The sequence below is a fragment of the Strix uralensis genome, chromosome 3 (genome assembly GCF_047716275.1).
Source record: "Strix uralensis isolate ZFMK-TIS-50842 chromosome 3, bStrUra1, whole genome shotgun sequence".
Taxonomy (NCBI): domain Eukaryota; kingdom Metazoa; phylum Chordata; class Aves; order Strigiformes; family Strigidae; genus Strix; species Strix uralensis.
Genome location: NC_133974.1, coordinates 82,182,621 through 82,208,384, shown reverse-complemented (window position 1 = coordinate 82,208,384; position 25,764 = coordinate 82,182,621). Strand labels below are relative to the sequence as shown.

Below are 25,764 nucleotides of genomic sequence, written 5' to 3'. Positions count from 1 at the left end.
TGCAGTGGAGGAAGCTTTTGCCAATCTTTATTCATGTTTACACGCTACTTTAGGGATTGATTTTTCAGATGACCTGATGTGCTTTTTAATGCTTTGTACACTGGAATCAAGAAGGTATTTTTTTCCCCGTTTGTCATGATGCCACTTCTGCCCAGGTCGATTGTAAAAAATAAAGTAGTGCTGATAGCTTTTATGAAACTAAAGGCATTTTAAACCATACCTATTGTAGATTAAAAGCATCAACAAACTCCTCATCCTTCCAGGCCAAGGATGCCTGTCAGCAAAAATATTGATTTGGTTTGATAAGTATGTAGGCACTGTATTATCTTTCTGATTATTAGCAAATACATTTATTTGTTTTCCTTTCAACTCACCCACCTTTTTTTTTTCCAGATGACAGCTATTTGGAAAAGCCTGTGAATATCTTATTTTATCTACACCAGTTTATCTTAGTTATTTTTTTCAGTTTGCCTAATCTCATGAGATTCTAAGTGCATTTTCTTCACACGCAGTCCTTTAGGCACCTTGTTGCCATATCTTTACTTTTGCAAAAATCTTTATGCTGTTTTACTGCTCAACTTTGTCATCTGAAAAATTAAAAAAATTACTTCTTGGTTTGTCAATGACCCTTCTCTCAGTTGGCAACCTTATCTGGCCTTCATTCATATTAAATCAATAGCTATCCTTTAAAATCTAAATCTACTGCTTTATTTAGTCTGACCTAGTTATAACATGGTGATAATGGAAGCTGGAGTCTTTTGCAGTTATGTCTTTTGGTTACAGAGTAAGCTTTCATTAGCTGTATAAATTATGCCAGCTGTCTTTGTTGGTTCCTAGAATTGAACTACAGAAATGTGTTTCTCATCTAAAGTGTCTTGTGCTAAGGACGTTACCTAAAAAAACCCACATTAAAAATACATGTAGTTTATGTCATAAAGAATTAGGAAGTGCCAGAAGAGAGGTGTCCCATGCAATTTCCTTATGCAAATACACTATGGTATATCTTTAATTTACATATTCTTATGTGATGTTTTTTCCTTTTCTCATGCATTAGGAGGATACACAATGCCTGTGTATCATTTGTACATCGTTTACTAACATACCTCTTTCCAAATGTGATCTATATGCATTATAGTGTGTCTTGAATTGATACATTAAGACTGTTTCCTACAGCCTTTTCTGTGATGCTTTCCCTTCTGACAACTGACTTATCTACAAATGTTAATGAATTCTTCTTTGTGACAACCCTGTGATAGAAGACGGTATTGTTATCCACACTGGAACCAGGACACGGGGAGTTAAAGATAGGTCATGGTAAAAAACATCTACTAATTTTAAGCGCCTGGTTTGTGATTCCTAGGGATGATTTTCCACCCGACAGAACTGACAGAAGGACGTGTGCCTCTGCTTCAAGCAACCCTGCACAGAGCAGCACCTTTGCTCAAACCCACCTTCATTAGAGATTTAAAGTAAGACTCCAGATTTTGCAGTGATGTGGCTAATGTCACATTTTGTCTACTGTGCAGCAGGGATATCTTAAAACTTGCCAAACAAGATGCACCAGAGCTCATCTGTCAGTGCCATCGGCCTTTTTAAGTCCTTTTTGTGTTTGCAAGATGTCTCTCATTGGGTTAACTTGCAATCAGGATTGCTTGTCAAGGACAGGTCAAGATCCAGATATCACAAACTGGGCATATGCATGACAAATTAATTAGTGACACATGCTTTACTCTTCCATTTGCTCCTGTAGTCAGAGTGCCTGAACATCCTCTGTTTCTCATGAGACCTATGGTTTTTATCACTGATGTGGAGGAACAGAAATCATGCTATTCTGTGGTGCTCTGGGAATGACATGAAATTCGGTTCTTTGGTTAAGGAGAATTTAGAAGATGCTGGGTATAATTGGCACCTGATATATGATGCCACATAGTGGCATATCCAAACACAAATTAGACTTTTAGCTAAAGATCATTCAATTCTTAGGCATCATTCTTCATCAGAGAAGTGGTTTTAAATAAAAATGGTCAAGTCCTAATTTTGACACTTTTTTCCAGGCATATTTCTATATCTATGCCTAAAAGGTGAAAACCCAAGTATATTCTAATGCACAGAACACCACAGTGGCTTCCAGCTAGGTGCCTAGCAAAGCGGTATCCTTAGATCTAGAGCAGAGACCCTCCTATTTAAGCTACTTGAGTAAACAGGAGCAATAGTGGGCTGTTACCTTTTTTATAGGTCTGCTACCACATAGATACCCAAGAAGGACACCTCTGCCTTTGTCTGCGGGTTTCAGAACTAACTGCTAGAAATACAGAAATACGGAGATTTTGGGATCCAGGCTTCAGTTTAAAGTTCTTGATGAAACGTATTTTTGTGGTTATAAACCCTTGTGCGTGCCGCTTGCTCTCAGAGGTTACACAGAGGGACTGGTCTGTAGAGATCTCTGTGTGTGACTAACAGTTCCTCCACTGCAGGCATCTTCCAGCCAGCAATAATGTGCATGTAGGGTTATTTTTTTTCCCTTTTTGTTTGCAAGGGGCAGCTACTCAAAGCAGAACTCTGTTTCCTCTCTTCTTTTCACAATGAGGATGGTATGGATTTTTGAACTAATTTATGCCCAGCATAAAGCAGTGAGAAGCAGTGTGGAAATCCGAAGAGCGTGTGCATGTGGCAAATAGGCAATTAGATTTCTGCAATGTCGAGGGGGGCTCATTCCTCTCGACGTTTTTTTTACATTGCAATGTTACCAAGTGCTGCTGGTTTGTGTTGTGAAGGGGAGAAAAAAGATTCAAAGTTTGTACTTTCATATCAGAAATTCTGGTTTATAGGAAGGATTATAGGAAGGATCATGCTCAGGAGAAATAAGGACTTGATCTGATAGTGAAGTTGATTGGACTTACAGTTAAGGTAGCCAACCATTTATTTTCCCAATGATGCCAAAATCTGGCTTGTTCACATCTCTGTTTAACCTTAGATCAAACTGTAAATCTCCACAGTACATCACTCAGTGCTCTGCAACATTGGTTTTAAAATCTCCTCACTGTCCTCTCACTTTATTAAATTAGATGTAGTGGCATCAGTCTTTTTTTCCTACCTCTCCAGTCTCATAGATTCTTCCCCTGATGTGAACTTTAACAGAAAAAGGAGTTGTCACTTAGACCACACCAAATTCATATTCCTGCAATGTGTCCTTGTTTTCAGGATTTCTGTTGTAATTAAGAAAGCAAGCCATTTTAGTATTTCATATCAGCTGGTAAAAGCAAATCCCTCAAAATGAAATGAGAAACAACAGTAGGCTGTAGGAATTAATAATTTCAGTATTATGTGAAAATTCGTAGCCATGAAAAAACCCAGCAGAGTTTTGTGAGACAGTTATGTAATAAACTAGCCTCATGCCTACACCTCTTAATGGCTCTGAACCTCCCCTTCATCTCCTTTTACTGTGTCAAAAATACAAAAGAAAAGGACTTCAAAGTGCCTTTTGATATTTTTCCCCCCCTTTCCTATGAATTCAGTATAGTTCTGATAGGCATTTGCCTCTTCAAAAAGACGGCTTGAGGGGGCATTTATTATCGCTGCTCTGCCATGAGTTCAGTTTGTTAGCCTTACAACACTGCGCTGCTTACTCTTAACAGTACCAACTTGACTTACAGTAACAGCTTTCCAGAATCTGATTACTGAAAGCAGATAGCCGGGGGATCAGAGCTACAGGCTTTAAGGGTATTTGTCTTATTATCCTACTGTCACTGAGCAGACCCTTTCCTTTAGTGAGATCTGCATCGGGGTCAGATCTGGAGGATGCTGTCTAAGCTGGGCCAAGGTCGTTTGAGGTAAAAATGATGGGAGTTCTAAATCTGCAGGCAAAACTGCACAGCAGAAAGCAAGCGCTGCTGAACAGGGATGGCGGCGGGTGTGCAGAAGAAGTAAGAAGGATTTGTGCTTGCAGAGTGCAGAATACTGCAGATTCTCTAGCAGTTTGATACCTGCCTTGAAGCATTTTTGAATGAGTAGTAGTCAATCATTTTTTAAAAAGAATTATTTCCCTGAAAAATGGTCGGTTGTAAGCAAACATGGAAGTTTCTATATACTATTGTGTTCAACTAATGTTAATAAAGAGATCATATTTCTTGCTTCTTTCTTCTGCATTCTCCCTTAGTAAATGTATATATGAGACTTCTTTCCAGGCTGAAAATGGAAATCTGTTAGATAACATATTTCCACAAGATAGATGTAGATTATACTGCTCAGGAGATAAACACTTCTCTTCAGTGGTGAATGGCTATAATGCTTGCTGGGGAGGGGGCATAATTTTATATTCAGATGTACCTGTGTTCTTGAAAAATGACTTTCTTATTCTACAATGCAAGTAGACAGATTGGTGCCTGAACTGAATTGCTGCATAATCAAATGCAAAACTGAGTCCATAATAAAACCAATTCATACCCTTCAGTTCAGCTGGGCCAAATGTCATTATCCCATACTGCTCTCCGCCTGTGCTGGAGTACTACCTGGTGCTACAAACAGCCTGTGCTCCTGTGCAAGCTCTCAGAAGGCGAGAGTGATGAGCAGATTTCAGTGGGGCCTCTGCCCTGCAGCACCTGGGGTCGCACAGGATGGATGAGGCTACAGCGATGCCTGAGAATGCAGCATCTGGAGGCTGAACTGAGGCTGGGCCAAAGCTTGTGTGGAGCATCCTTGCATGGACCTGGATCTCTTTGTCTCGTGCTGAAATTGAGCCGCCTCTGAGGTGGGACAAGGGCAATAATTTAACAGTGCATAACATTATTTCTAAACAGTTTAGAGGAGAAAAGTACTCTCTGTAATTGAAAGTTCATTTAGGTAGAGAGAATGTAATTACCTGGCACAGTTAGAGGAGCAAAGCTATTGTGAGTCTCTGATGAAAGCTGTCATCACTTATTTAATGGCCAACAAGTGATTAGAATTTTTGTTTCATATTTCATACAAGAATGGCACATTCAGCAGCCCGGTGACCCCTAAATTCAGTGCAGGGGCACTCGGTAATTACTGACTCAGAGGCAGATGTTCTGCTAGCTGAACTATGATCATTGTTTCTTGCAGCATTTTAGTATGTGGCACCTAAACAGCAACAAGACTGAGCCTTATTTAGTACGGGCAATCAACTTTTATAATGGTATAGCCAAAGGAGTAACTTTAGGGTTTAAAAATAAAATATATTCCATGCAGCAAACGTAATGCTTGAAAATAACTTCTTGTGTAAGTACTTACGATACCAGATTTTTACCTGACATGCACCTGTCAGAGAAATACTATCAAAGAAGTTCACATTTCAAATAAGGCAAAACTAATTTACCCATTTTCTTTCCCTCCTTTTCTGTTAGAAATGCCCCTCTCAGGTCCTGCAAACCGAGTGGTGGTTTCTCTGACTCCTACCCAAGAACTGTAGCTGTGCTGAGCTCTTATGTATTTCACAACGAAAACACCCTTCTCAGGTTATTGCAGCCAGATGTCATTGTCCCAGACAGATGCGTAGACCAAGAGAAACACAGCCAGAGCACTGGGGCCCAGTTCATCTTCCCTCTCTGAAGTCCCTCCAGCTTTTCAGAGCCGTTCTTCCTTGGCAGAGCCGTTGGAGAAGAGCTGCAATGCCAACAGCCATCGCTTCCAGGTAGGAATTGTGCTGGAGTGCAACGATTCCCATGCATACCTTAGGCACCTGTTATATCATTAGAGACACACATGTGGCAGAATCAAACCATACAATAATCCAGCCATTTCTTTGCCATTTTGCAGCTTGGTGCCGTCTGGAGCGTGGCACAGACCTAAACCAAAAAGCAATCTGCAGTATCTGTTAAGGCTGCAAAAGGAAACAAAAAACCTAAGTAAAACCAAACAAAAGGCTAAAACCCCTGCAGGGGGAAATGCGATAACAAATATCCACAAAGAGGGGAAGCTGCGAAAACCAAACATCTGTGCTGGAAAGGAGATCAGATCAAGCCGATCACTGCAGCTGTAATCAGTCACTAACAGGAACAAACAGGTATACAAATGAGTTAGAAGGAAAGAACAGGGATTTCTGAAGTATTTTTGGCACGTCTGGAAAAATAAGAATCATTCTGCCTGGGCAAATGCAAAAGGATTTTTTGTCTTTCTTTGCTAAATTGGCCAAGGAAGATGGAAGCCTACAGAGACTGCCTGAACAGGAACCATCAGAAATAACGATTACTAACAAGTCCAACATTAACTATGAAAATGAATTTTTGATAACATGACACTGTACAAGTTCATTGTTTCATGATGGATAAATATACAAGACCACAAAGCCCCTACATTGTGAGAAATAAGATTTGGAGTGCAAGGAATACATGCTTTGAGTTCAACTTAGCATTTTTACATGGTCACTTTTTTTCAGTACAATTGCTTTTTAATTAATTATGAGTTTTCAGAACTTTTGGAATATCAGTAACCTGAAATAACTTCAGGGTATCTCACAATTGTTGTCAATTTTCTACTGTAAGCAAAAAACAACAAGAACCAGCTCTTTTATGTTTCAATAATTATGAAAATTTTTAGAATAGAATCAACATAATTCTGTCAGGGCTCTGAAAATAGGTTACTTGCGTCCTGTGGCACTCACTCTTTTGATGAACCCATTTATACTTACCAACTTTATTGTTGTTGAGTCATTCTTTGCTCTGATATTTTATATCTTTGCTCTGATAATTTTATATCACTTTGGTGATAAACAAGTAATAATTTAAAAATACCATGATTTTTTTGTCACTTCAGAACTTGAATACTTTTGCTGTCTCTGCTCAAGACTTCATTCTGAAAATGAATTACTTCTAATTCTCATCATTTAATGAAATATCAGGAAAGCCCTAGCTAGTTAAAACTGAAAGAAGCATGCAATTTAAGATAGTTTCCAAGATTTTCATAGGAAGATACTTCTTAATATGCTCTGGAGACCTCTGGCATTCATAAGACAAGCCTCATCAAGCCTGATCCAAATCTTAAGGAAGTCAGTGACAGTGTCCACTGACTTCAGCTGCAGAGGAAATTGAGTGAGGTCCTAGGACTGAAATAAGCTCCATATCGAAGGCCTGTGCATGTCCTGCTGATTGAGTAAGTGATACTCAACCTCAAAGATGAGCTTATGTCTGTTTTTAGTGGAGGCAGTAGCTTGGTTGTCAAATGCATTCCCAGCAGCAGCGATGACTCTTACAGCTGTTTGTAATGCATAAATACAGCACAGCATAGAGCCAAATCAATGCATATGGGGGATTTTTGAAGCCAACACCAGATGCAACTGTGTTGTCAAGGGAGGTGTGGCCTCTTCAGCTTTTCATCCTGTACATCCACACCTTCCTGAACTACAACTTGGACTGTTCTTGGGGAAAATGGACTTTCTGGGACTAGCACAAACCTGTGACATAACAGCCTGAGATAGGTTCATATAGCCCTCCTGAATCAGTGCAGTGATGGTGTTTGGGGTTTCTTATTCACCTCTGGAAGAAACAAGGGTAGACTGAACTGGAAGTGATCGGTCACCACAGATCATTGTGACCAACCACTTCTCCCTGCTCTTAAAAAGCAACTGGATGTCTGTGGTGTCTGAATATTCAATGTTTCAGAAAAGAGCTGACGAACAAACTTGCTGTCACCCTTTTCCCTAGGGGAGCTACGTCCTTAGAGCAGCACTGATTTATCAAAAAGAGCTGGGAGGTGCGTAATAGTCACATAAACAAGGATCAAGAAGGATGGTGTCATTTGTAATACTAGCCTGTGTAAAGGACACCATCAAATAGAAAATGTAGGGAATTTGAAGAAGGATTTCATTAAACTAAATATTAATAGGGTGTTTTATCACATGTCACAAATAGCCACTGAAATGTTTAATTTCTTTTAGCTGAGGGCAAGCACTTAACATGTGTGATTTACAAATGCTACTTCCCATACTGGCAGTGATATGAGACGATCTGAAGGACTTCAGGTGGCCGTGCCCTGGATTGTTGGTGTACGATAACATCACTGTTTCACTGCCAAATGCCCAAGCTGTGCAGGTAATGTGTCTTTAGTCTTGTCCTGATTGGTTTTCATGCTATTACTTCTTGCTGATACAATTGAGTGTACTTCAGCCTTTCTGTTATAATCCTCATCTTTCGTCAGGTCTTTTTTTTGGTTTTGGTTGTTTGGGGTTTTTTTAAATTTTTATTTTCTTTTTAAATAGCCATATAGCAATACCGTTACCATTGCAGACTGAAAAGCCTGGTTTGATATAATCACTCCTTTTCCTCAAAACTTTTCCTAGAAGTGCTAAGTGTACTGCCACATCCATTTGAGCCTCAACATAGCAGGACTACATCAGAGCAGTTAGGTTGCATAATGCACTTCTCTAAATCAACTTGAGCAGATGGGAAGGGAAATAGCTTCAGCTAGCAAAGCGTAACTCCCCTTGGGCACTTTTCAGATGGCAGTGGAAGTGCAGCCTGGCAATGCCCTACTGTCTTAATTTTGTCCTCTCCGATCACAGAGGCAGCCTAGCCTGAACAAAGTCTTATTCTCCTCTGGCTCTTCCTCTCCTCCCAATTTACAGCATTGTACAACTACATACTTTTAAACATTGCTCATGTGGTAATTTTTCTCAATCATCATGCATTGCTTCATTTCTACTGTTTTTTAGGCAAAAAATAAAATAAGGCATAAACAAAAAATTAAATGCTCAAGTGAAATATAAACAAGAACAACACAGCTTAAAAGATGACTAAAAATAGTGGTATTAGTAAGTCTTGTTTTATGCTCATCAGGTAGGGAGCCCACAGCTGTAAGAAGAAATTAGACCTTGTCAGTTTTCTAAAAACCCATGGTTAATTTAAAACAACTGGTTAATTTATCAATAACAGAAGGAAGGGAACACTACCGAACGAGGCTAAACACATCACTTAATTCAACTCCACTGAAGTCATTAAAGTCATACTGGCATAAATTTGTGTTTAGCTGGCATCATCTGTTCTCTGGTGTAGAAGCAAATGGTTATATAAAAACAGTGAAAAAATCAAGTTAAAGCTGACTGTTGCAATGGATCATTAGAGAAAACAAGCTACATTTTAAGACAGTTGAAGCAGACTCCACTGGTTTTGAGAAAAAGCTTCATCTGCAGAATTTGTTATGTATGCATACAAAATGAATTGCATACATGAGTGCCAGTGGTGGCATCATGGGTTTTAAAGTCCCGGGTCAGCTAGTCAGTTAAAGAGGGGCACATCCATGATCTGGCTGGAGGTGCTGCTTGTTCAGTCTGCCTCGTGCTAAAAGGAGGAAGAGGTCAAGTCTGTTTAGCACCCTTGCCCCAGAGTGAGCCATGGCTGTACCCAGGAACCTGCCCAAAGGACTATGAGAAGATCACAGACTTTTCTCATGTCCTTGATCTGATAAGAGAGCAGCAGTGCCTGCCCTCTTTTTCTTCTCATACTTCATCCAAAGATTCAGTTCATTTCCAGCCTGCTTTCCTCATATAATTTATTGATGTCAGTAGTTGGGAAATTGCTAACTACTTTAAGCTTTTATGATTTTCAAAAATACTGCAGCCCTGTGTGCAAAGATATTCCCTTATGTGTGTCCTCTGCAACTTAAATTGTGCTAGACCTAGTTTAGGATGACAGCAATATGGGCCAAAGAACTGATAAAGCTACAGAGGGTTTAGGGTGTCAAAGAGCCTGGGGCAGCAAGGTGCTGGGACAGATTTAAGCTTTTCTAAGTCAACTTGGTCCTGATTGCCTATATATGCAACAGTTGGGTTAACTTAACTTTGAATTTCCAGGCTCTAATTTCCCTCAATCTCCTTTTTTCCTATGAAGTTTCCTAAGTTTTATACCACTCTGCTGTGTATCACCCTTGCATCTTAACCCAGGACTGTGTATTTCCTTCACATGTCTGAAACTCCTTTAAATGAGTCATTCTGCAACATTTTGCTGTGCTTCCTCATCTTGCAAAGGTTGAATATATTTATTTGTACCTTTTTGAAGCTTCAGTGTAATGTGAAGCACCAGGGGAGCCCTTCTGGCTTTTATTTTCTCTGCAGGAATCCATGCTTAGTTTATCGTCTTTGCAGGATGCCATGTGAACAGCAGAGTTCATGATTGACACAGGAGGCTTGAAAGGGCTATTACTATCAGTGCAGGTAGAGCCAATGCATATTTCATCACTTTGGCAGGGGTTTCTATAGGTCTTGTGATCTTCACAGGGATCCTTATGGGAAATTCAATGAGGAGAGTCTCAGGAGAGGTTGGAAGACAAGAAACATAGGGGCAGCTTTGAGGTGGTTGTGTTGGTGGTGGATAAAGAGATAATGACATTGAAAAAGCAGCAGTAAAATAAGAAAAAGGTGAAGAGAGAAGAGCTTCTTGTGAGGTTAAGACCTCTGCAGGGAATAAGGACCTGAGTTCAAAGATCATTGGGGCTTTGACTGGAGCAAAGATAATGGAGAGCAATAAGCAAATTTGAAGTGTGCATCTGGGAGATATTGCCCCAGCAGTAGGGTGAAGTGTGTAACCAGTGAGACAGTAAAGAAAGAAATAAAAAGAAGCATGTGGCAAAGGGAAAGAAAAGTTTGCTGGAAACGGTGCTGAGAAAAACAGCACACTTAAACCAGTTATTAATATGGTCAACAAGACAGAAAGGAGAAGCCTAAAGAAGGGGAAAAGGAAAAAACAAAAACAGCCGTGCTGAAATCCCTGCAGGGGAGAGGGGGCTCCAATTCTCCCATTTCTTCTCAAATTTCTGTTAACGTACATAGTGAAGAGCTCTTATTTTTCCATTTGCAACTCTCTGCACCTTTGCATGTAACTTTTCTATGTCCACCCATATATATGTGATTTACAGATGAGGTTACCTCATTATTTTGCATCACCCCTGAGAGTTTTCAGAGAAGTTACAGCCTCAGCGGAACACAGCTGTCAAAACTGATGGTTTGCGGTGTGAGCAATCTGATGGGCAGTAACTGATGGACACTCCTGACACCCCATTTCTCAACAATTGCAGGAGTTCCTTGTTTACTTCTGAATATACCTCAAGATTTGATTTTTGACTGCTAAAGAGTCAATTCTTTCATTAAGAGCTGTTGGGGGTTTACATGCCATGTGCCTAGGTCTAATGTGCTACAGCTATGCAACATTCCCAGCAAAGACCTCCTCTGTGCCATGTTCTAGTCAGGCAAGGACCTTCGAGTGGCTTTCAGGGAAAGGTTAGCATTTCACCTCTTTCCCCAGGTCTTTGTCTGCAGGAATATGGAAGGACTGATAGATGGGAGATGTGTTTATTCTGGGAAATACTGTCTCTTCTTCTGTCTCTGAGAGGGAATACATTTGGTGATGTGTTAAACTACATACGTGCTGTCTAGAAAGTCTTGTACACAATGGACTGTATCTGTCTGTAAGAGGAATAAACGGGTACATGCCAATACAAAGCCAGGGTCTGTAACAAGAGTTCAGCTCTTCATTGAAAGGAAAGTGCAAGTGACATTTGCACAGGACTTCGCAGCAGCTTCTCACACATTACACAGTTTGGGAAAAAACAGTCCCTGAAGAAACAGATGAAGACGTGTTCCTCAGGGATTACTGTGTGGCAAGACTTCAGGAGCAGTGTACAGCAGCAGTAGCTAGTGTCCCAAGAGCTGTAACAGTCCTCTTGCCCAAGGCACTGCTGTCACAAATGGGCAGCCTGCCTCTGTAGAACTGGGGGGAGAGAGAGAGTTAAAGGCAAGCCTTGACATTTGGAAATTAGTCAGCCACTCTGTCTCACTCCTGCTTGCCTGCCTGTTTGTCAGTGGAGCAGGCTGGTGGAAATGTCCCTCTAATCACAGACAGTTTGGAAGCAAACTGACAGACCTGCAACTGGAGCATGTGTCAGCATTACCTTCAATCAAAATGCTTCACTAAAGGATTCACTTTAGTATCACAAAAAATAAAGGCTTGGCTTAATGTTTTGCCCCTCTTGTCCTTGTTTTACTCCTTCCCGTAGGGAACCTTGTGCACACCCCAGTGAAGGGGAGGCAGTTTTAAACAAGCTTCTCACAGAAGAGCCACACTCCCCTCCCAGAACTTGTACTTGCCTCCCCCCAGCTCAGTCCCATCCCACAGTTCTCCAAGGCACCCAACTGTTGTTCAGGATAAATCAGTTCCAATCCCAAAGTCTGTTTTATGTCCTCACATAGCGCAAACATGAACTCAAGGCTCTTTCTTCTCCGAGTTGTAACCATCACTCTGTCAAATGCTGCCTTTGCAGAAATTCTCATGCTGGTTAATCACCTTTCCCTTCTCCCTCCCTGTCCCACTGATTTCCCTCTGCAGTACCACATGTGGCTCAGGCTCTTATTGTCAGCTCAGCCTCCTTCCCCACGGAAGTCACAAGTCCTCAGGGTAGAGGAAGCTGCTGCTGAGAGATGAGAAGGAGCCAAGAAGCAGTGAACCCTTTGCAAATGTGAGCTGGAGAGGGCTCTTCTCAGCTCTCTGCTTGCTCACAGATGTGCTTCTTGGTCAGTCTTGCAGATCTTGGGAGAAAGTGGCAGAAGGTCTCAATTTGGCAGGCAACCAGTCAGGTAGGAAAGAGGGGTGCATAGCTACAGATTAAGAAACAAATATCTGAAGTCACTGGAATAAAGTTGCACAAAGCCAGAGAGAGATTGTGACAGACAGCTTTGCTCTATGGTAACCTTCACCATGTTAGAAAACAGGTTTTTGCCACATTGTAATAGAAGTGTTGGGTTTTGACAAACATGTCTTTTAACTGCTTGTTTCTTCTTCCTCTAACAGAGCTCTCTTTCAATAACTCAAATTCTCCTTGGGAGCTGCATTTCTGTACTGGAATAAGTAAGATCTGAGATTATTCCCCTAAACTGTTAAGACAGTGTGGCATCAATCATGTCTGTCAGCGAGACTTACCTCTGCCATATCAGCAGGAGTATTGGCTCAGCAGTGGTCTGTGAATGCAAGAGAAGCCACAAAGGTAGGGAGACACACCACTTTTTATTAGACCAAACAATAGACCTGAAGAAAGGCCTTTGTATCAGAAGTTGCCCATTTTCTCCAATAGTGTGTGCTGGTCTAATAAAAGACAGGATTTATTCCTACTACCTTGTGTTGCTTACTTTACCTGTGCTTTGATCAGGGTCTGCAGTTTGCTTCAAACACTTCCTCAGGACGCTTGCCTGTTTTAATCACCACTGGTTGTCTCTTTTGCTACCAAAGGAGCTCCTTTGCTGGCTTTTAATATGGGGAATGCATTACCCTGTAATCAAAGTGATGTTTAACTTGTCCCTGAGCATCTGGAAAGGAACGTTGGACCCCCATTACTGGCTAAATGTAAAATACATATTTATTAACAGCTGTTCAGGCTGAGGGGGTGTGTATGTATATATATGTGTACAGTTTGTCATGCTGTATTTGTATTGCTGGAATGTGTAGGCAGCTGCTTTTTTATATTCCAGATTCAAGGCATACTATCTTTACATTTTAAATAGAGATGTAAAATAATAAAAAAAAATGCATGGGAAAAATAGTTTGAATTTCTTATAATACTGTTCCACTGAGTGTCTTAGAACATCACAAAACTACACTTTAATACTTACAGTGATCTTGTGATTATCACTGTAATTATTAGTAGTGGACTGACAAATGGCACAGTGAAAATATTTGAAATTTTAAATACTAAAGAGGAAGAAGCAAGTGGAAGATGAGTGCCCTTCTGGTCTCACTGGGGTCACCTCAGCAGCCTCTTCCAGAATTCCTGCAGACTTCATTCACCCCTGATTCCCATTCACCTTCTCTGGGTTGTGGTGGAGCTACATAAAAGCAGGCTGAAATTACTCAGAGCTGATGAACAGGTATATCTTATGTACATATACGCACATAGAACAGGTTTACATGCATGAAAAAAAAATCTACTATTTTGAGACCTCTGTTGTCTCAAATAATGACTTCACCGACGATGCCACCACATGTGGGTCCAACCTGTGTATCACCCGAGTTTTAGCTTAGAATGTCTTTTGCCTGAGCAGATGTTTGTCAGTGGCAGTTGCACCTTAGATTGAAATATAATTATGGCTTCCACTGAAGAAATAGTTGAACACATTGTCCTACCCAACAAGCCACGAAGTGAGCCATCCAGAATTTGTATCAATTCCTGAGAAGACAAGGAGGACCAGGGGAATGTCCTTCAGCACACACAAGAGGTAATAGCGGGGACCAGAGCCCTCAGCGGGGCTGGGGCTGGACCAGCTCCATGGGTCGAGGAAGGCTGTATAGCCATGCGACTGCTCCTGGCCACGTGCCTGTGACAGGCCCTATGGAAAACCCACAGTCTCATTGAACCCCTGGGCAAGATGATGACAGGAGAGATGAAGGGCTCTCCAGACAAGGGTGTGTGGCCTATTTCAGTGTATTTATAGCGTAGCCTTTCTTTGTTCTGCTCCGTGTCCTTGAGGGATGAGGGTCAATTAAGTCTGAATGTCAGAGCTAGCATTGCTACCCACAGTCATCGTACGAGCAGAAACTGCTGTCAGCAAGGCTAGAAATAACCTGATGCCCAGAAGCAGTCGGGATAGTGAGAAGAGTGGGGATCTGTTGTACAGACAGGCATTTTGCTAAAAGAATGATGCCCCTGTCTCCTGTGTTTGTGCCTACAGCACCTCTCCAGCTCCTAGCCGGAGGTGCTGCTGTCACTTTAGCAGGCAAAGTCCTCTGGAGACAGCATTTCCCTCATCCAGCTTGACCCACCTGAAGGTCTGACCTCGCCAGCTGCCTGGAGCGACACAAGGGGGGCGGCAGGCGGCTGGTCCCCGAGGCGGGATGTTTCATGCTCTCAGGGTGAAATGGATCCCACCCTCCACCTCTTGCTTGCAGACCTGTGCTGTGCACAGATCATGAATGGAGACTCCATTTTACCAAACCAGAACAAAAACCCCAACCCAGCAGCATTGAAATTGGAGATATTCCAATTATTAGGAGCAAATAGAAATCACTGCACTCTCCTCGTGCAAAACATTTGTGGTGCTGCTAAAGCAGCCGCTGCAAACGTTGTAATGTTCCACTGATTTTTCGTTACTCAGCAACTACTGTGGTGGCAGTGAACAGGCTAAACTAAGTTTTCCTAGCAGAAAAATAATGAAAGAAAATGGAAAGCTCGAGATGTAGAAAGGGACTGATGACATTGGTGGCACGGCAGGAGAGAAATGAGGAGCAAATGGAAGTTTGGCAGTCTGGAAAGGTTAGGTTGCAGGCAGAGCTCCTGGAAAGGGATCAGGGGGTCACCATCCTATTAGGAGATCAAGGGAAGGCAAGTTGTGAAGCCAAATGGATTAATTTAATAGAAGGCTAGTGAGAGGGAGACATGAGGACAGCACAGCATATTAGTAGGGCAGAGATCTGCCTGCTTTGGGACAACAGAGTTTTGTAGGACTGTTATAATCTTAATCTTTACATTAACTGAACAATTACAGAAGATGCCAACACATGCTTTGAAGATACATGATTTCTGCTTGCAGGTAAAACTGGTTGAATCTTAGGGGGAATATCTCAAGTTAAAAAAAAAAAAAAAAAAAGTAAATGGTTGGCCAAATCCCTGCTGCTCTGCCTCTGCAGGCAAGAGAGCTGATCCCCATCGCTGCCATCAGATGAGGGAGCACTCATGCACAGCCAAGAGCTCTGCCCCCTGCAAGCACCACTTCTGCTTGCAGCTGCCTCGCTAGAAATCCATGTGCACTCATCCATGGGAGTAAAGCCTTGAGTGCACTGATACAGTACATATACAGCTGTCTACAAAACTATGGGAATTATTTTAGTTCCTCCACCTGCCTTAACATATTTTTCCTCTTCCTCAAATTCTCCTTAGCATTTTTTTCCCTTTTGTTCTGTTGCACTCCTATTTTGTAGTCTTCCCTCAGTATCCATTACTGGCTGCTGTCAAAGACAAGGTGGACCAGGTTCATCGCTAAGCTGATGTGATATGGCCTTTTTTTGTGTTCTTCCTTGGGTAACAGCTTGCTAAAAATTAAATCATTTAGTAAAAGAACAAATTAAATATCAACTGGCGTTCTTTTTTCCTTGGTTAACATAAGAGCATGTATGTTACATTTCATCTGAATTAAGGCTATAATCATATACACATTGTTGAAACTGTTATGTTTCATAAAGTGTCCTTATTACTTTTTGCGTATTTTTCTTTGTGTGTGGATTTTTTTCTTTCTATTGAATTGCATATCCATGGAGGATTTGGGGGCACTCAGCCAGTCAATCCAATTTGGAGTTGGATGGTGGTTGTAGTGGGCTAAGTCCCTTATCTGTCCCCTTCAGCTGTTTTACTTCTCTGCTATTGACGGAAACATAAAATTAAAAGTGGAATCAACTCAGAGGCAAGAGCCCAGCAAGAGACTTAGGAGGGGAAAGTTTACGGGGGAGATTCTGACTAATCGCTCTGCAGCTGGGGTAAGGTGCTGACAGATTCAGTTTTAAATATGCATGCAGTAGATTGGATATTTCACAAATATTGCCATTTCGTTTATCTTTGTGGGTATCAAAGCAATTATAAGAAGAAAACTGACATCAGATTGATAATGGTTGTGTTTTTTTGGAAAGGTGTGTTTTATGGAATTCTGGTTTCCCACGTGGTGCGTACTGGGAAATGATGAAGCTCAAGGAATGAACAGGAGGCCTGAAAGTGGATTAGCCATTTCTACAGGATGATAGCGGAAGCATAAAGAAGAACTAGTCAGCGAATATACTTGATTCTGTGCATACTTCATGGTATGTACACACTATGATGATAACCAGCTCATGCTATGGAAATCAGTAGTTACAAGGGTGCAAGAATTTAAAGCTGATGGACCAGACTGTCTGGTGTACTTTGTAGGATTCATAGTTGTCTTTGTACCTTCTGATTCTGGACCAGAGAAAACCTTGCATTTCTTCTAGGTTAGTACTTCCCAGTAGGCTAAATGGTGACAGCTTCCCACATCCCTTGTTGACCCGGATTGCTGGAGATGCACAGGAGTCTGGAGATGCTGCTTTCTTTGTGCAAACCTCTCCGCTGTGCTTCTGTTTGGGGAGTGGCATTAGGCAATGCACACTGATGAATAAAGTCTCTTATGTGAGGGGTTCTCCCCAGGGAGGATCCTCTGCCTCTCGTATCACAGTGATGTGAAAAAGAAAACCTCATGGTCAGCACTGTACCCCATCAGCTGGCTGGTCCCCTGCAGTGAGGGCCGGAGAAGGGCGATCCTTTAGTGCCTGAGGGACAGGCAGGCAAATCTTCCTTCTCTTGAATGAGGGTTTCTTGCCATAGCCAGTACAGAGGATTGATGGGATAAACCCCACCTCTTTGTATAGGAATCATGTTCTGCAGATTGCTTCCCTCTTGTCCATGGGGGAGACAAAGGTGCACCTGGGGCTGGGCTTGGTGTAAGGTGGGGAACCAGCAGAGTATTGGAAGGAGGAGGTGTCTGTCTGTGAGATGAGTGGCAGAAAGGCTGTGATGGGTGTCAGGAGGGGAGGGTGAAGGAGCAAGGGAGTTTCTCTGCAACAAGGAGAGAGTGAAGCGTAGTGAGGGAAAGCAACATAAGGAAGAGGGAAGCAGAATCTCTGTACTTATTAAGAATACTGAAAGATACTATCATAGATGAAAGAAAAACAGCAAAGGGAAAGAGAGGACAATGGCAGAAATAAGTTGTTTTTCAAATCTGAAAATGTAATGCTAAACAAAGCAATAAGGTACATTGCTGGTGTGAGTGTGATTGATATGGCTGACATCTATTTTCTCCCTCCTACTGGACAGCTCAACGAGCCACTGAAGAGAGGGGCACATAAATCTTGGGTAGGTGAGGTGTTGCATTGATGAAAAAAGGTATATAAAGCTTGGCATCTTGTGGACTTGCCTCCCCACCTGATTGATGCTGATGTCTCAGGCCACAGACATTGCTCTTTGGATCTGGTACAAATTCTCAGTGGTGTTGCAAGGGGCCGCTCCTCCCCACTCCTGGCCTTGTGTAGTCACGGGCATCTCTGAATCAAGATGCTGATGCGGGAAACTAACGGTCCTGGGCTGGATTAATTCTTGTGGCTGTGTGAAAGCTTCTGTGAGCGCAGGAGAGGCGACGAGAATGGGCAGCTAGGGATGGTGGCAGAAAGGACCTCCCTTTACAGCGGTGACACAGATTTATGCCAGATTAAGAGCTTGTCTCACCAACTGGCAGGACACAAGCCCCCACGATGCCTCTCCTGTCTTGATTCTCTGGTGTGTTACAATGTAGGAGTTCTTGTTTACTCAACAGAAACCAAGCTGAAGAGAGAAGGGGAAGCCCAAAGCAGCCCCAGTTTCTGCGACTTGTCAATCTGGCCTCATTCACAGCTATCATCTCCTACACTTCTCCCCAGTGGTCCTGTTTTCTTGGCTGCGACCCCTTGTTTCTCTATGCAGCTTCCAAGTCTCTTGATTTTCGGTGTTCCTGGGTGACACTGCAATAAATAGAGGTGGCTTTGACCAAACCCACGAGAACTCCACGTAAATTTTATCCCAGTAACTACAGCCAAGGCTGGTTTCACAGGTCTCCTGGTCTTTTAAATACACATTCAGGGCACAGTTTCTGGAGACCTTGTGGGATGTTGTGATCTCCAGCTGCTTACAGAATAGAAAAGCAAAGCCCGTCTCTTAGGGTATTTATAGATCCTTCATGGCTCAGGGAAATTGTGTCACTAGTTGTCTTTTGCTAAACGATGATAGCACTTCGATAGCACTTTTTATCTTTTCTTATGTATAGTAAAGCTGTAGAAAAGCTACTTGAGCCTCCTTTCTTGATAAAAGACGCAGCTCAGTGAGTCACAAATGGATCAGCTCCCTAGCCCAGTTCACAGGATACTGCCTGCCCTTTCAGGGACAAAAATTCACTACCCCCTTTATGTAAGGAATTTCTTTACATGTGGAGAGATTGCCACATGGTGGCAATTTACCTCCACTTTACAACTGTATATAGAGGTACCTGACCCAGTCTAGCTTATTTTCCAAATGTCTGTTTTCTTTCAGTCCATTCTGTGCTCTTAGGAAACTCTGGCACTTCCATGTTAAGATTACTTGCTCTTCCATTGTTTTTCTTGGGGTTGTTTGTCCCTCTCCTCTCTTCCCTCCCACCCCCCAATGCTTAGAATGCCCTTAATTTTTCTTACCCCCTTCCAGTCTTCCCACCAAAAGAGAATATTGGAACAGGTTTGGATTTTATATAATCCTTGGCTAGTTTCTTAAAAAAACATATACATTTCTTTTCCTTACAGGCATGAATGGGATGACCACGGGAACAGCTGGGGATAGCAGGGAACCATGGCAGGACATGTGCAGAGGGTTCGGACAGACTGGAAGTCCATGCTCAGGACAGCTTCCTACAACCCCCTCCTCAGGTGGGCACAGGAAACAAAATGAGGAGCTGTAACCTAGTCTCCGCCGTAATACCACTGAAACCAAATCAGCTCTGTGAGAAGTTTACACACTTACTTTAAAGAAAGGGCAGCAAATGCGACAAGAGCTCTCTATAATAATCGTACTGTGAAGATGCTAACTGTGATCCCACTGTCCACGGTGTTCTGAAATGGCTCCAAAGCAGGGCACAATTTCCTGCTTTTCTTTATGTGCAGCTGCTCAGGGTCCAGCGCTCTCGGCCTCTCCCCTCTCAAAAGAGGAAGCACCCTTCTGAGGATGCTGCCTGCAGGCTGAACTGTAGCAGCAAAGGAAAGGATCTCACTCCACTGCAGGAAAGCAACAAAGAGAGGACTCCTTGCACAGCAGAAAAGCCAAGATGTCCCTGGAATAATTCCTGAGGCTTGCAGGCCGAGGTATTTCTACAACATCACAGAAACATGAGATCTTATTTTTCAAGTGTCCTGATTGTAGGTTAGTGCCTTTTGTGCTTTCTTTTCAATACAAATTTGTTAAGAAGTGTTGAAACCAACCTCTTAGGGAAATTTGTCTGTGCCAACCTACCACTTTTTGTTGGCATATATGTTTAAATAACATATTAAGGCATATATGTTTTCCTCTGTATCAAATTTAATTAATAAATTGTGGAAATAGATTTAGAAGTGTATTTGTCAAGCAGTGTTTAGGATCAAGCATCTTTTTTGCCATTTAACCATCATAACAAGCATATACTGAGCAGACAGTCTGAATAAAATTCCATTCTATAGAATTGTCCTCTGTTGTGAATTATATTTTTTATAGCAGATTTACTCCTCTGACAGAGAAAATTCAATATGTAGCTGCATTTCTTTTACAGATACAGTCTTCTGCTAGCCAACAGATAAGCTTTTTATCAGCAGCCATGCTTCTGTGGCACTCTTCTGGGCTCCTGCCAAGCTCTGTCTTCTTTCCTTTCACGAACAGATCAATGTGCAAACATTTGAAAACCCTAAATAACATAATGGCTACTTGAATGCATGCTCAAAAAAAACCCTGGAACCGAACTGATTTAAAAACTGTTACACCTGCATAATGTACCTAATGCAAATCTACAAAACCAGGGAAAGAAGGGAAAGGGGTAGTACACAGCTACCATTTCCAAAGCTGCCCTGCCCCCCAGACCGTATACATCAGCTTTTCCTCTAAGCCACGGGGGAAGCCTACCCTCCCATGCCTCTTTGCCACAGCATCCCTCAAACAACATGCAACACCAGCATCAGCTAGAGCTGGTAATATTGAGAAGAAGAGTCTGGGTAAAGAACGTGATGGAGAACAAGAAGAGAGGAGAGGTTACTGTGTGGCGTGATGTTTGTTATGTGTAAGAACAATGTCAAGGTGTGTGTGGGCTGTGTATCAAAACACTCAGCCACTGGTTAGTACTCCAGCCTAAAATTCAGAGACGACCAACAGCTGCAGCTGTGTTGCCTGCAGTGGTTGCTGAGGGCATCCTCCGCTGCTAATTGAGCACTGTGCATTTATAACGAGGCAGTGAGACTCTTCACCTTACACCGCCACACACGCTGCTAGCATTAGCTCAGGTGCATCTTGTCCTCTCTGCTCTTGTGAACGCTGTCCTCCTTTTTGCAATGGAATAAGCACTGTGGAGATAAGATTTTTTTTTTTTTTCTGTTACCCTTCAAACGAGAGGATGTGTGCTTGGAGTGGTACCCGTTAGCAGGAGTGATGCTGGAATACTGGAATCAAAAAGTTCCTCATGGGGAAATAGCAGTGGCAAAAGAATAAAACTTAGGAAAGTGAAGTGACTTTGGTGGACAGCTACTGAAGGAAAAAAATGAGAAAAGAAAGAAGGAAAACTAATTGGAAAGGGGTTAATGTGTGAGAGCAATATAAAACATAAAAAGGTATAAGAAAATGAATGGGAAAACAATCAAACCCTCCCCCAAAAAAGGAACAACAAACAGAAGAGGAAGGCATAAGCAATGAAACAAGGGAGGCAAAAAGATGAATCAAATCTCTCTCCTTACTGAGGGGTTGTACCGCAACCTGCCTTTTTAAAAATATATATTTATAAATAAACTTCATTAGTTTTTTTCCTGTCAGGGCAGATATAAAAGATGCTAATAAATTCTACAGAAGGTAAATAGTTTAAGGGGATGATAGTAGTGATACTGAAGTATTAAAATAAAGATCAAAGCCAGGACTGCCAGAATAGGGTTTCTAGGTTATCCATACACCATTACAGCTCTAACAGATTAAAGACTCATTTGAACATAAAAAGATGGAAAATCATAGGGATCATCTCCATTATAAAAATGGCTTGATTACAAAACATAGTAAAGGCCCAATTCTATCAGGCTCAGACCAAACAGTGCTTTATGAATAGCTCCATTAAAATTAGTAGGATTGACTCAGTGTGATCTGTTCCTCAGCACGAGTCAGGGTGTCCAAAGTCAGTCTGCTCAAGCTTGGTGGCATTTTTCAACACTTAGATCAGTTTCTGTTCTGGCCCCATGAGCATTAAGGATGACAGCGGTGCTTTGACTGTTCATCGCCATCATCAGTAGCACACTTACAGTTCTTAGATAAATATTTGTCATAAGGAGGAAAATCCGTGCTCTGAAACCTAAACCCACAATAGCATTGAGTATCGTTACAGTAGGTGCTAGTTCCATCAGCAGTCTCTGGTGCCATGGGAATGAAGGTTTCTGCATTCACACTCTACAATTCCTTGGAAACAAGAGCTGTTCTGGGATCAGTAGGATAAATAAATGGGTGCACTGGACCACACAGCTCTGCCTTCTCTCAAAGCCGTAACTCTCCTGGGCATAAATGCTTCAGACAAACTTCTAAAGTAGGTGGAAAAAGATACTGAATGAAGTACAAGTACAGAGAATACCAGATCACTTCTTCATCTCCATTTCAAATGTCATCTCTTATGGAAATATGCTCTGAGGCCAGGTAAGGTTTGTGGAGAGGTGAAGTAAAGTTCAGTGTGAAAGAGAGTGGTTGTACTTCAGAGGTGGTTTCTTTCTTGCGATTTCCCTCTGTAGGCAAGCACAAACAACCCTTGGATTTTACATAAACTCTAGAGTAATGGTCAAAATGGAAATGTAAAATTCACTGTATGAGAACCATGGAAGTTGTAAGCCCCGGCTAAAAAGCAGCTATAAAGGGGAGCTGGACGGATTTGGTGTTCAAAGCTTTTCATTTCTACCACTTCTTGTCTGCTATGTCCAGTTTTGCTTTGAGGTCTCAGACCAAATATGACCATTACATCACTGTCACCTTACACACAACACACATAAAGAAAGAAAAGTCCAGGAAAAAAGCTACTGTGCATTCCTAATTACCTTTAGGATTATGGCTTCCAACATAGACTTGAAATCTGTGCCACAGATCCACCTATAGACCTGCAAGAAATCTTTAGCATACATCCACTCCTGCTGCTGACAGATGGTAGAGCAGAGAACAGAGACTATGAAGATAACAGCATTTCACCCACAGCTTTTTTCTTGTGATACAGTAACGCAAGGTAGCTGTGAAATCAGTGGTGTTTCAGAACACTCCTTGCACTGCTGATGTTTCTGGCTGGAGGCAGCCCAAACACACAGTCTATAAACTCTCAATCTCAGCACAGAGGTCACATGAGAGAAAAAGATACCTAGCCAGAAGACAGGCAGGTTTGTGTGGGTCAGGGCTGTTTCTTTTATGTGCCAGAGGACAAACCTGCCCCTTTCCACCTTGAACTGGGGAACTCCAAAGCTTTAAACCCCTCAGGACTTTTTTCCCCCTCAAGTTGACATGAGAACAGCTAGGGAAGACGCAAGAAGGAAAACGGCAGAGGAAAGACTGAAAAAAATGGAACCTTTAATATATTCCTGCTCTCTGTCCCCATTCCTCCTTTTCTGTGCATCAACAGCTTTAATAATCTGGCAAAAGCAAAACCTGAAACTAGAAAATCCTTTCCTACCCCGTGTCACAAAATGCTCATCATGTCCTAAGAAACATTATGATGAGAGGGGATGCATTTAATATGTTCTCTCTTTTTCTTTTTTTTTTACTTGACACCAGTTAGTTCTGCATCTTTAAAATAGCTACTCTGAAACAACCAGCTCGCATTTTAAAACAAACAAAGAATTAGGATCTGCGTATGGACCTGAAGTTAATACGGATGTGGCTTTTAAAAAAGATATAATAATAATAATAGTAATAATAATAATAATAATAATGCTGTAGTGAAATCCCTCTTATGTATAATCTCTTCACTATGAAAATAAACCACTGCTACATCCACGCTAAGCATATGTAGAGTAAACAAAACAGATGGGGGATTTCCCACTGCTGGTTTCTTTCTTCTAAGGATGGTTATTTTCAGTTCACAAACTCTCAGCTGTCATCCCTGATTTATCTTCGCAGCCAATTTCTGCTGGGGTTACGCGGCCACGAGCCCGGGCGCTGCGGCACCTCTCCCCGCTCGCTACACTCTTCCCTCCCTCCCAGCCACAGGGTTTGTAACCGGGGTCCCCGCTTCTCTTTTAACCCCTTTTTCATTCTTCCCTCGAACAGTGCCTGATATCTGGAGCACCTCGGCCGTGCTCCGGCACGGCGAGGGCTGTACGAAGGAGAGGCACACTCTTAGTTTGTTGGAAAGCGTCCTCCTCCCTCCTTCCCTCGGGGACTGGGGAAAGGGCTCCTAGGGATAACGGAACCCCGCCTGCGTTCAATCCGCTACCCAAACAATGGCTTTATTTAAACATATAAAGACACCGCTGTACAGAGATCCTTTAAAAAATGTTTTCGCCGTCCCCAGCCGTAGAGAGAGCGACCACTTATTTGCTGGAAAGGGCTCCTCCCGCCCCTTCCTACTCCTGCCCTCCCTCCTCCCCCCGCCTCCCTATATTATTACTCTATGCCACCAACGTTAAAACAGCCCCACCGCGCTCCCTGCCCGAGCCTCGGGCGGGAGGGAGCCCTTCCCTCGCCCCAGGCAGCCTGCAGCCGCCGGCCGGCTCCTCCTCCGCCGGCCCCGGCCCCAGCCCCGGCCCGGCGCTGTCTCTCCCCGGCGGGTGCTGAACCGCCCGGCGGGGAGCGGGGGCCGGACCCCTCGGCCTCCCCCCCGGCGTCGTAGGCGGCGGAGGGCGCCGCTTGGGATGGGGGGAGCCGCCGGCGACCCCGCGCCGCCCGCCTGAGCCCCCGCGAACCCCGCGCACAAAGCCGCGCCGCGGCCATGGAAGAGGAGCTGAAGTGCCCGGTGTGCGGCTCGCTCTTCCGGGAGCCCATCATCCTGCCCTGCTCGCACAACGTCTGCCTGCCCTGCGCCCGCACCATCGCCGTGCAGACCCCGGAGAGCGAGCAGCACCTGCCGCCCCTGCTCCACCCGCGGGGCCCCGCGCCGCCGCCCAACGCCGCCGCCGCCGCCGCCGCCGCGGGGCCGGGGCCGGCAGCGGCCGCGGGCTCCGCCGCCTGCCTGGACTCGGAGTGCGCGGCGGGCGGCGGCGGCGGCGGGGACCACGCGGACAAGCTGAGCCTGCACAGCGAGACCGACAGCGGCTATGGCTCCTACACCCCCAGCCTCAAGTCCCCCAACGGCGTGCGGGTGCTGCCGCTGGTGCCGGCGCCCCCGGGAGCGGCGGCGGCGGCAGCTCCGCGGGGCGCCGGCCCCGCCAGCTCCTCCCTCACCTGCCCGCAGTGCCACCGGAGCGCCTCGCTGGACCAGCGCGGCCTCCGCGGCTTCCAGCGCAACCGGCTGCTGGAGGCCATCGTGCAGCGGTACCAGCAGGGCCGCGCCGCCGCCGCCGCCGCCAAGTGCCAGCTGTGCGACCGCAGCCCGCCCGAGCCGGCCGCCGTGCTGTGCGAGCAGTGCGAGGTGCTGTACTGCGGGCCCTGCCAGCTCCGCTGCCACCCGGCCCGCGGGCCCTTCGCCAAGCACCGCCTGGCGCCGCCGCCCGCACCCCCGGGCGCCCCCGGCGGCGGCGGGAAGGGGGCGGGCGGCGGCCGCAGGCTGCCGACGTGCGCCGAGCACGACCTGGAGAACTACAGCATGTATTGCGTGAGCTGCCGCAGCCCCGTCTGCTACCGGTGCCTGGAGGAAGGCCAGCACGGCAAGCACGACGTGAAGGCCCTGGGCGCCATGTGGAAGCAGCACAAGGTGAGTCCCGGCGGCCGGCCGGGAGGAGCTGGGGCGATGATTTCCTTCCTCCCGATGCCCCGATGTCGGGTTGCAGTCTGTGGGACATGAGGCTACTGCACGTCCATCATCCTCCCAGACTTCTTCCCCTGGGGCACTGCGCTCTTAGGGTTCCGGTCCGTCCTGACTGCCTAGTGACCCCTCAG

The 25,764-nt window shown here is 44.1% G+C and overlaps 1 protein-coding gene and 2 long non-coding RNA genes across 4 annotated transcripts in view; all 3 read left to right on the top strand.

The window, feature by feature from the left end:
* Positions 1 to 761: 761 nt before the first annotated feature.
* LOC141941829 (uncharacterized) lies at positions 762 to 6,639 on the top strand. Its single transcript, XR_012628436.1, has 3 exons — positions 762 to 1,469; positions 5,361 to 5,647; positions 5,773 to 6,639. It is a non-coding gene; the product is annotated as an uncharacterized LOC141941829 (long non-coding RNA).
* A 1,321-nt stretch (positions 6,640 to 7,960) lies between these two features.
* LOC141941828 (uncharacterized) lies at positions 7,961 to 19,775 on the top strand. The gene is made up of 4 exons (XR_012628435.1): positions 7,961 to 8,042; positions 12,789 to 12,981; positions 16,608 to 16,775; positions 19,293 to 19,775. It is a non-coding gene; the product is annotated as an uncharacterized LOC141941828 (long non-coding RNA).
* A 4,868-nt stretch (positions 19,776 to 24,643) lies between these two features.
* Positions 24,644 to 25,764, top strand: part of TRIM67 (tripartite motif containing 67) — a 40,623-nt gene continuing 39,502 nt past the window's right edge. For both annotated transcript variants that reach the window (XM_074863085.1, XM_074863084.1), the window contains exon 1: positions 24,644 to 25,579. In XM_074863085.1, the coding sequence (XP_074719186.1) occupies positions 24,659 to 25,579 (921 nt within the window). In that variant the 5' untranslated portion in view covers positions 24,644 to 24,658. The remainder of the gene's footprint in view (positions 25,580 to 25,764) is intronic.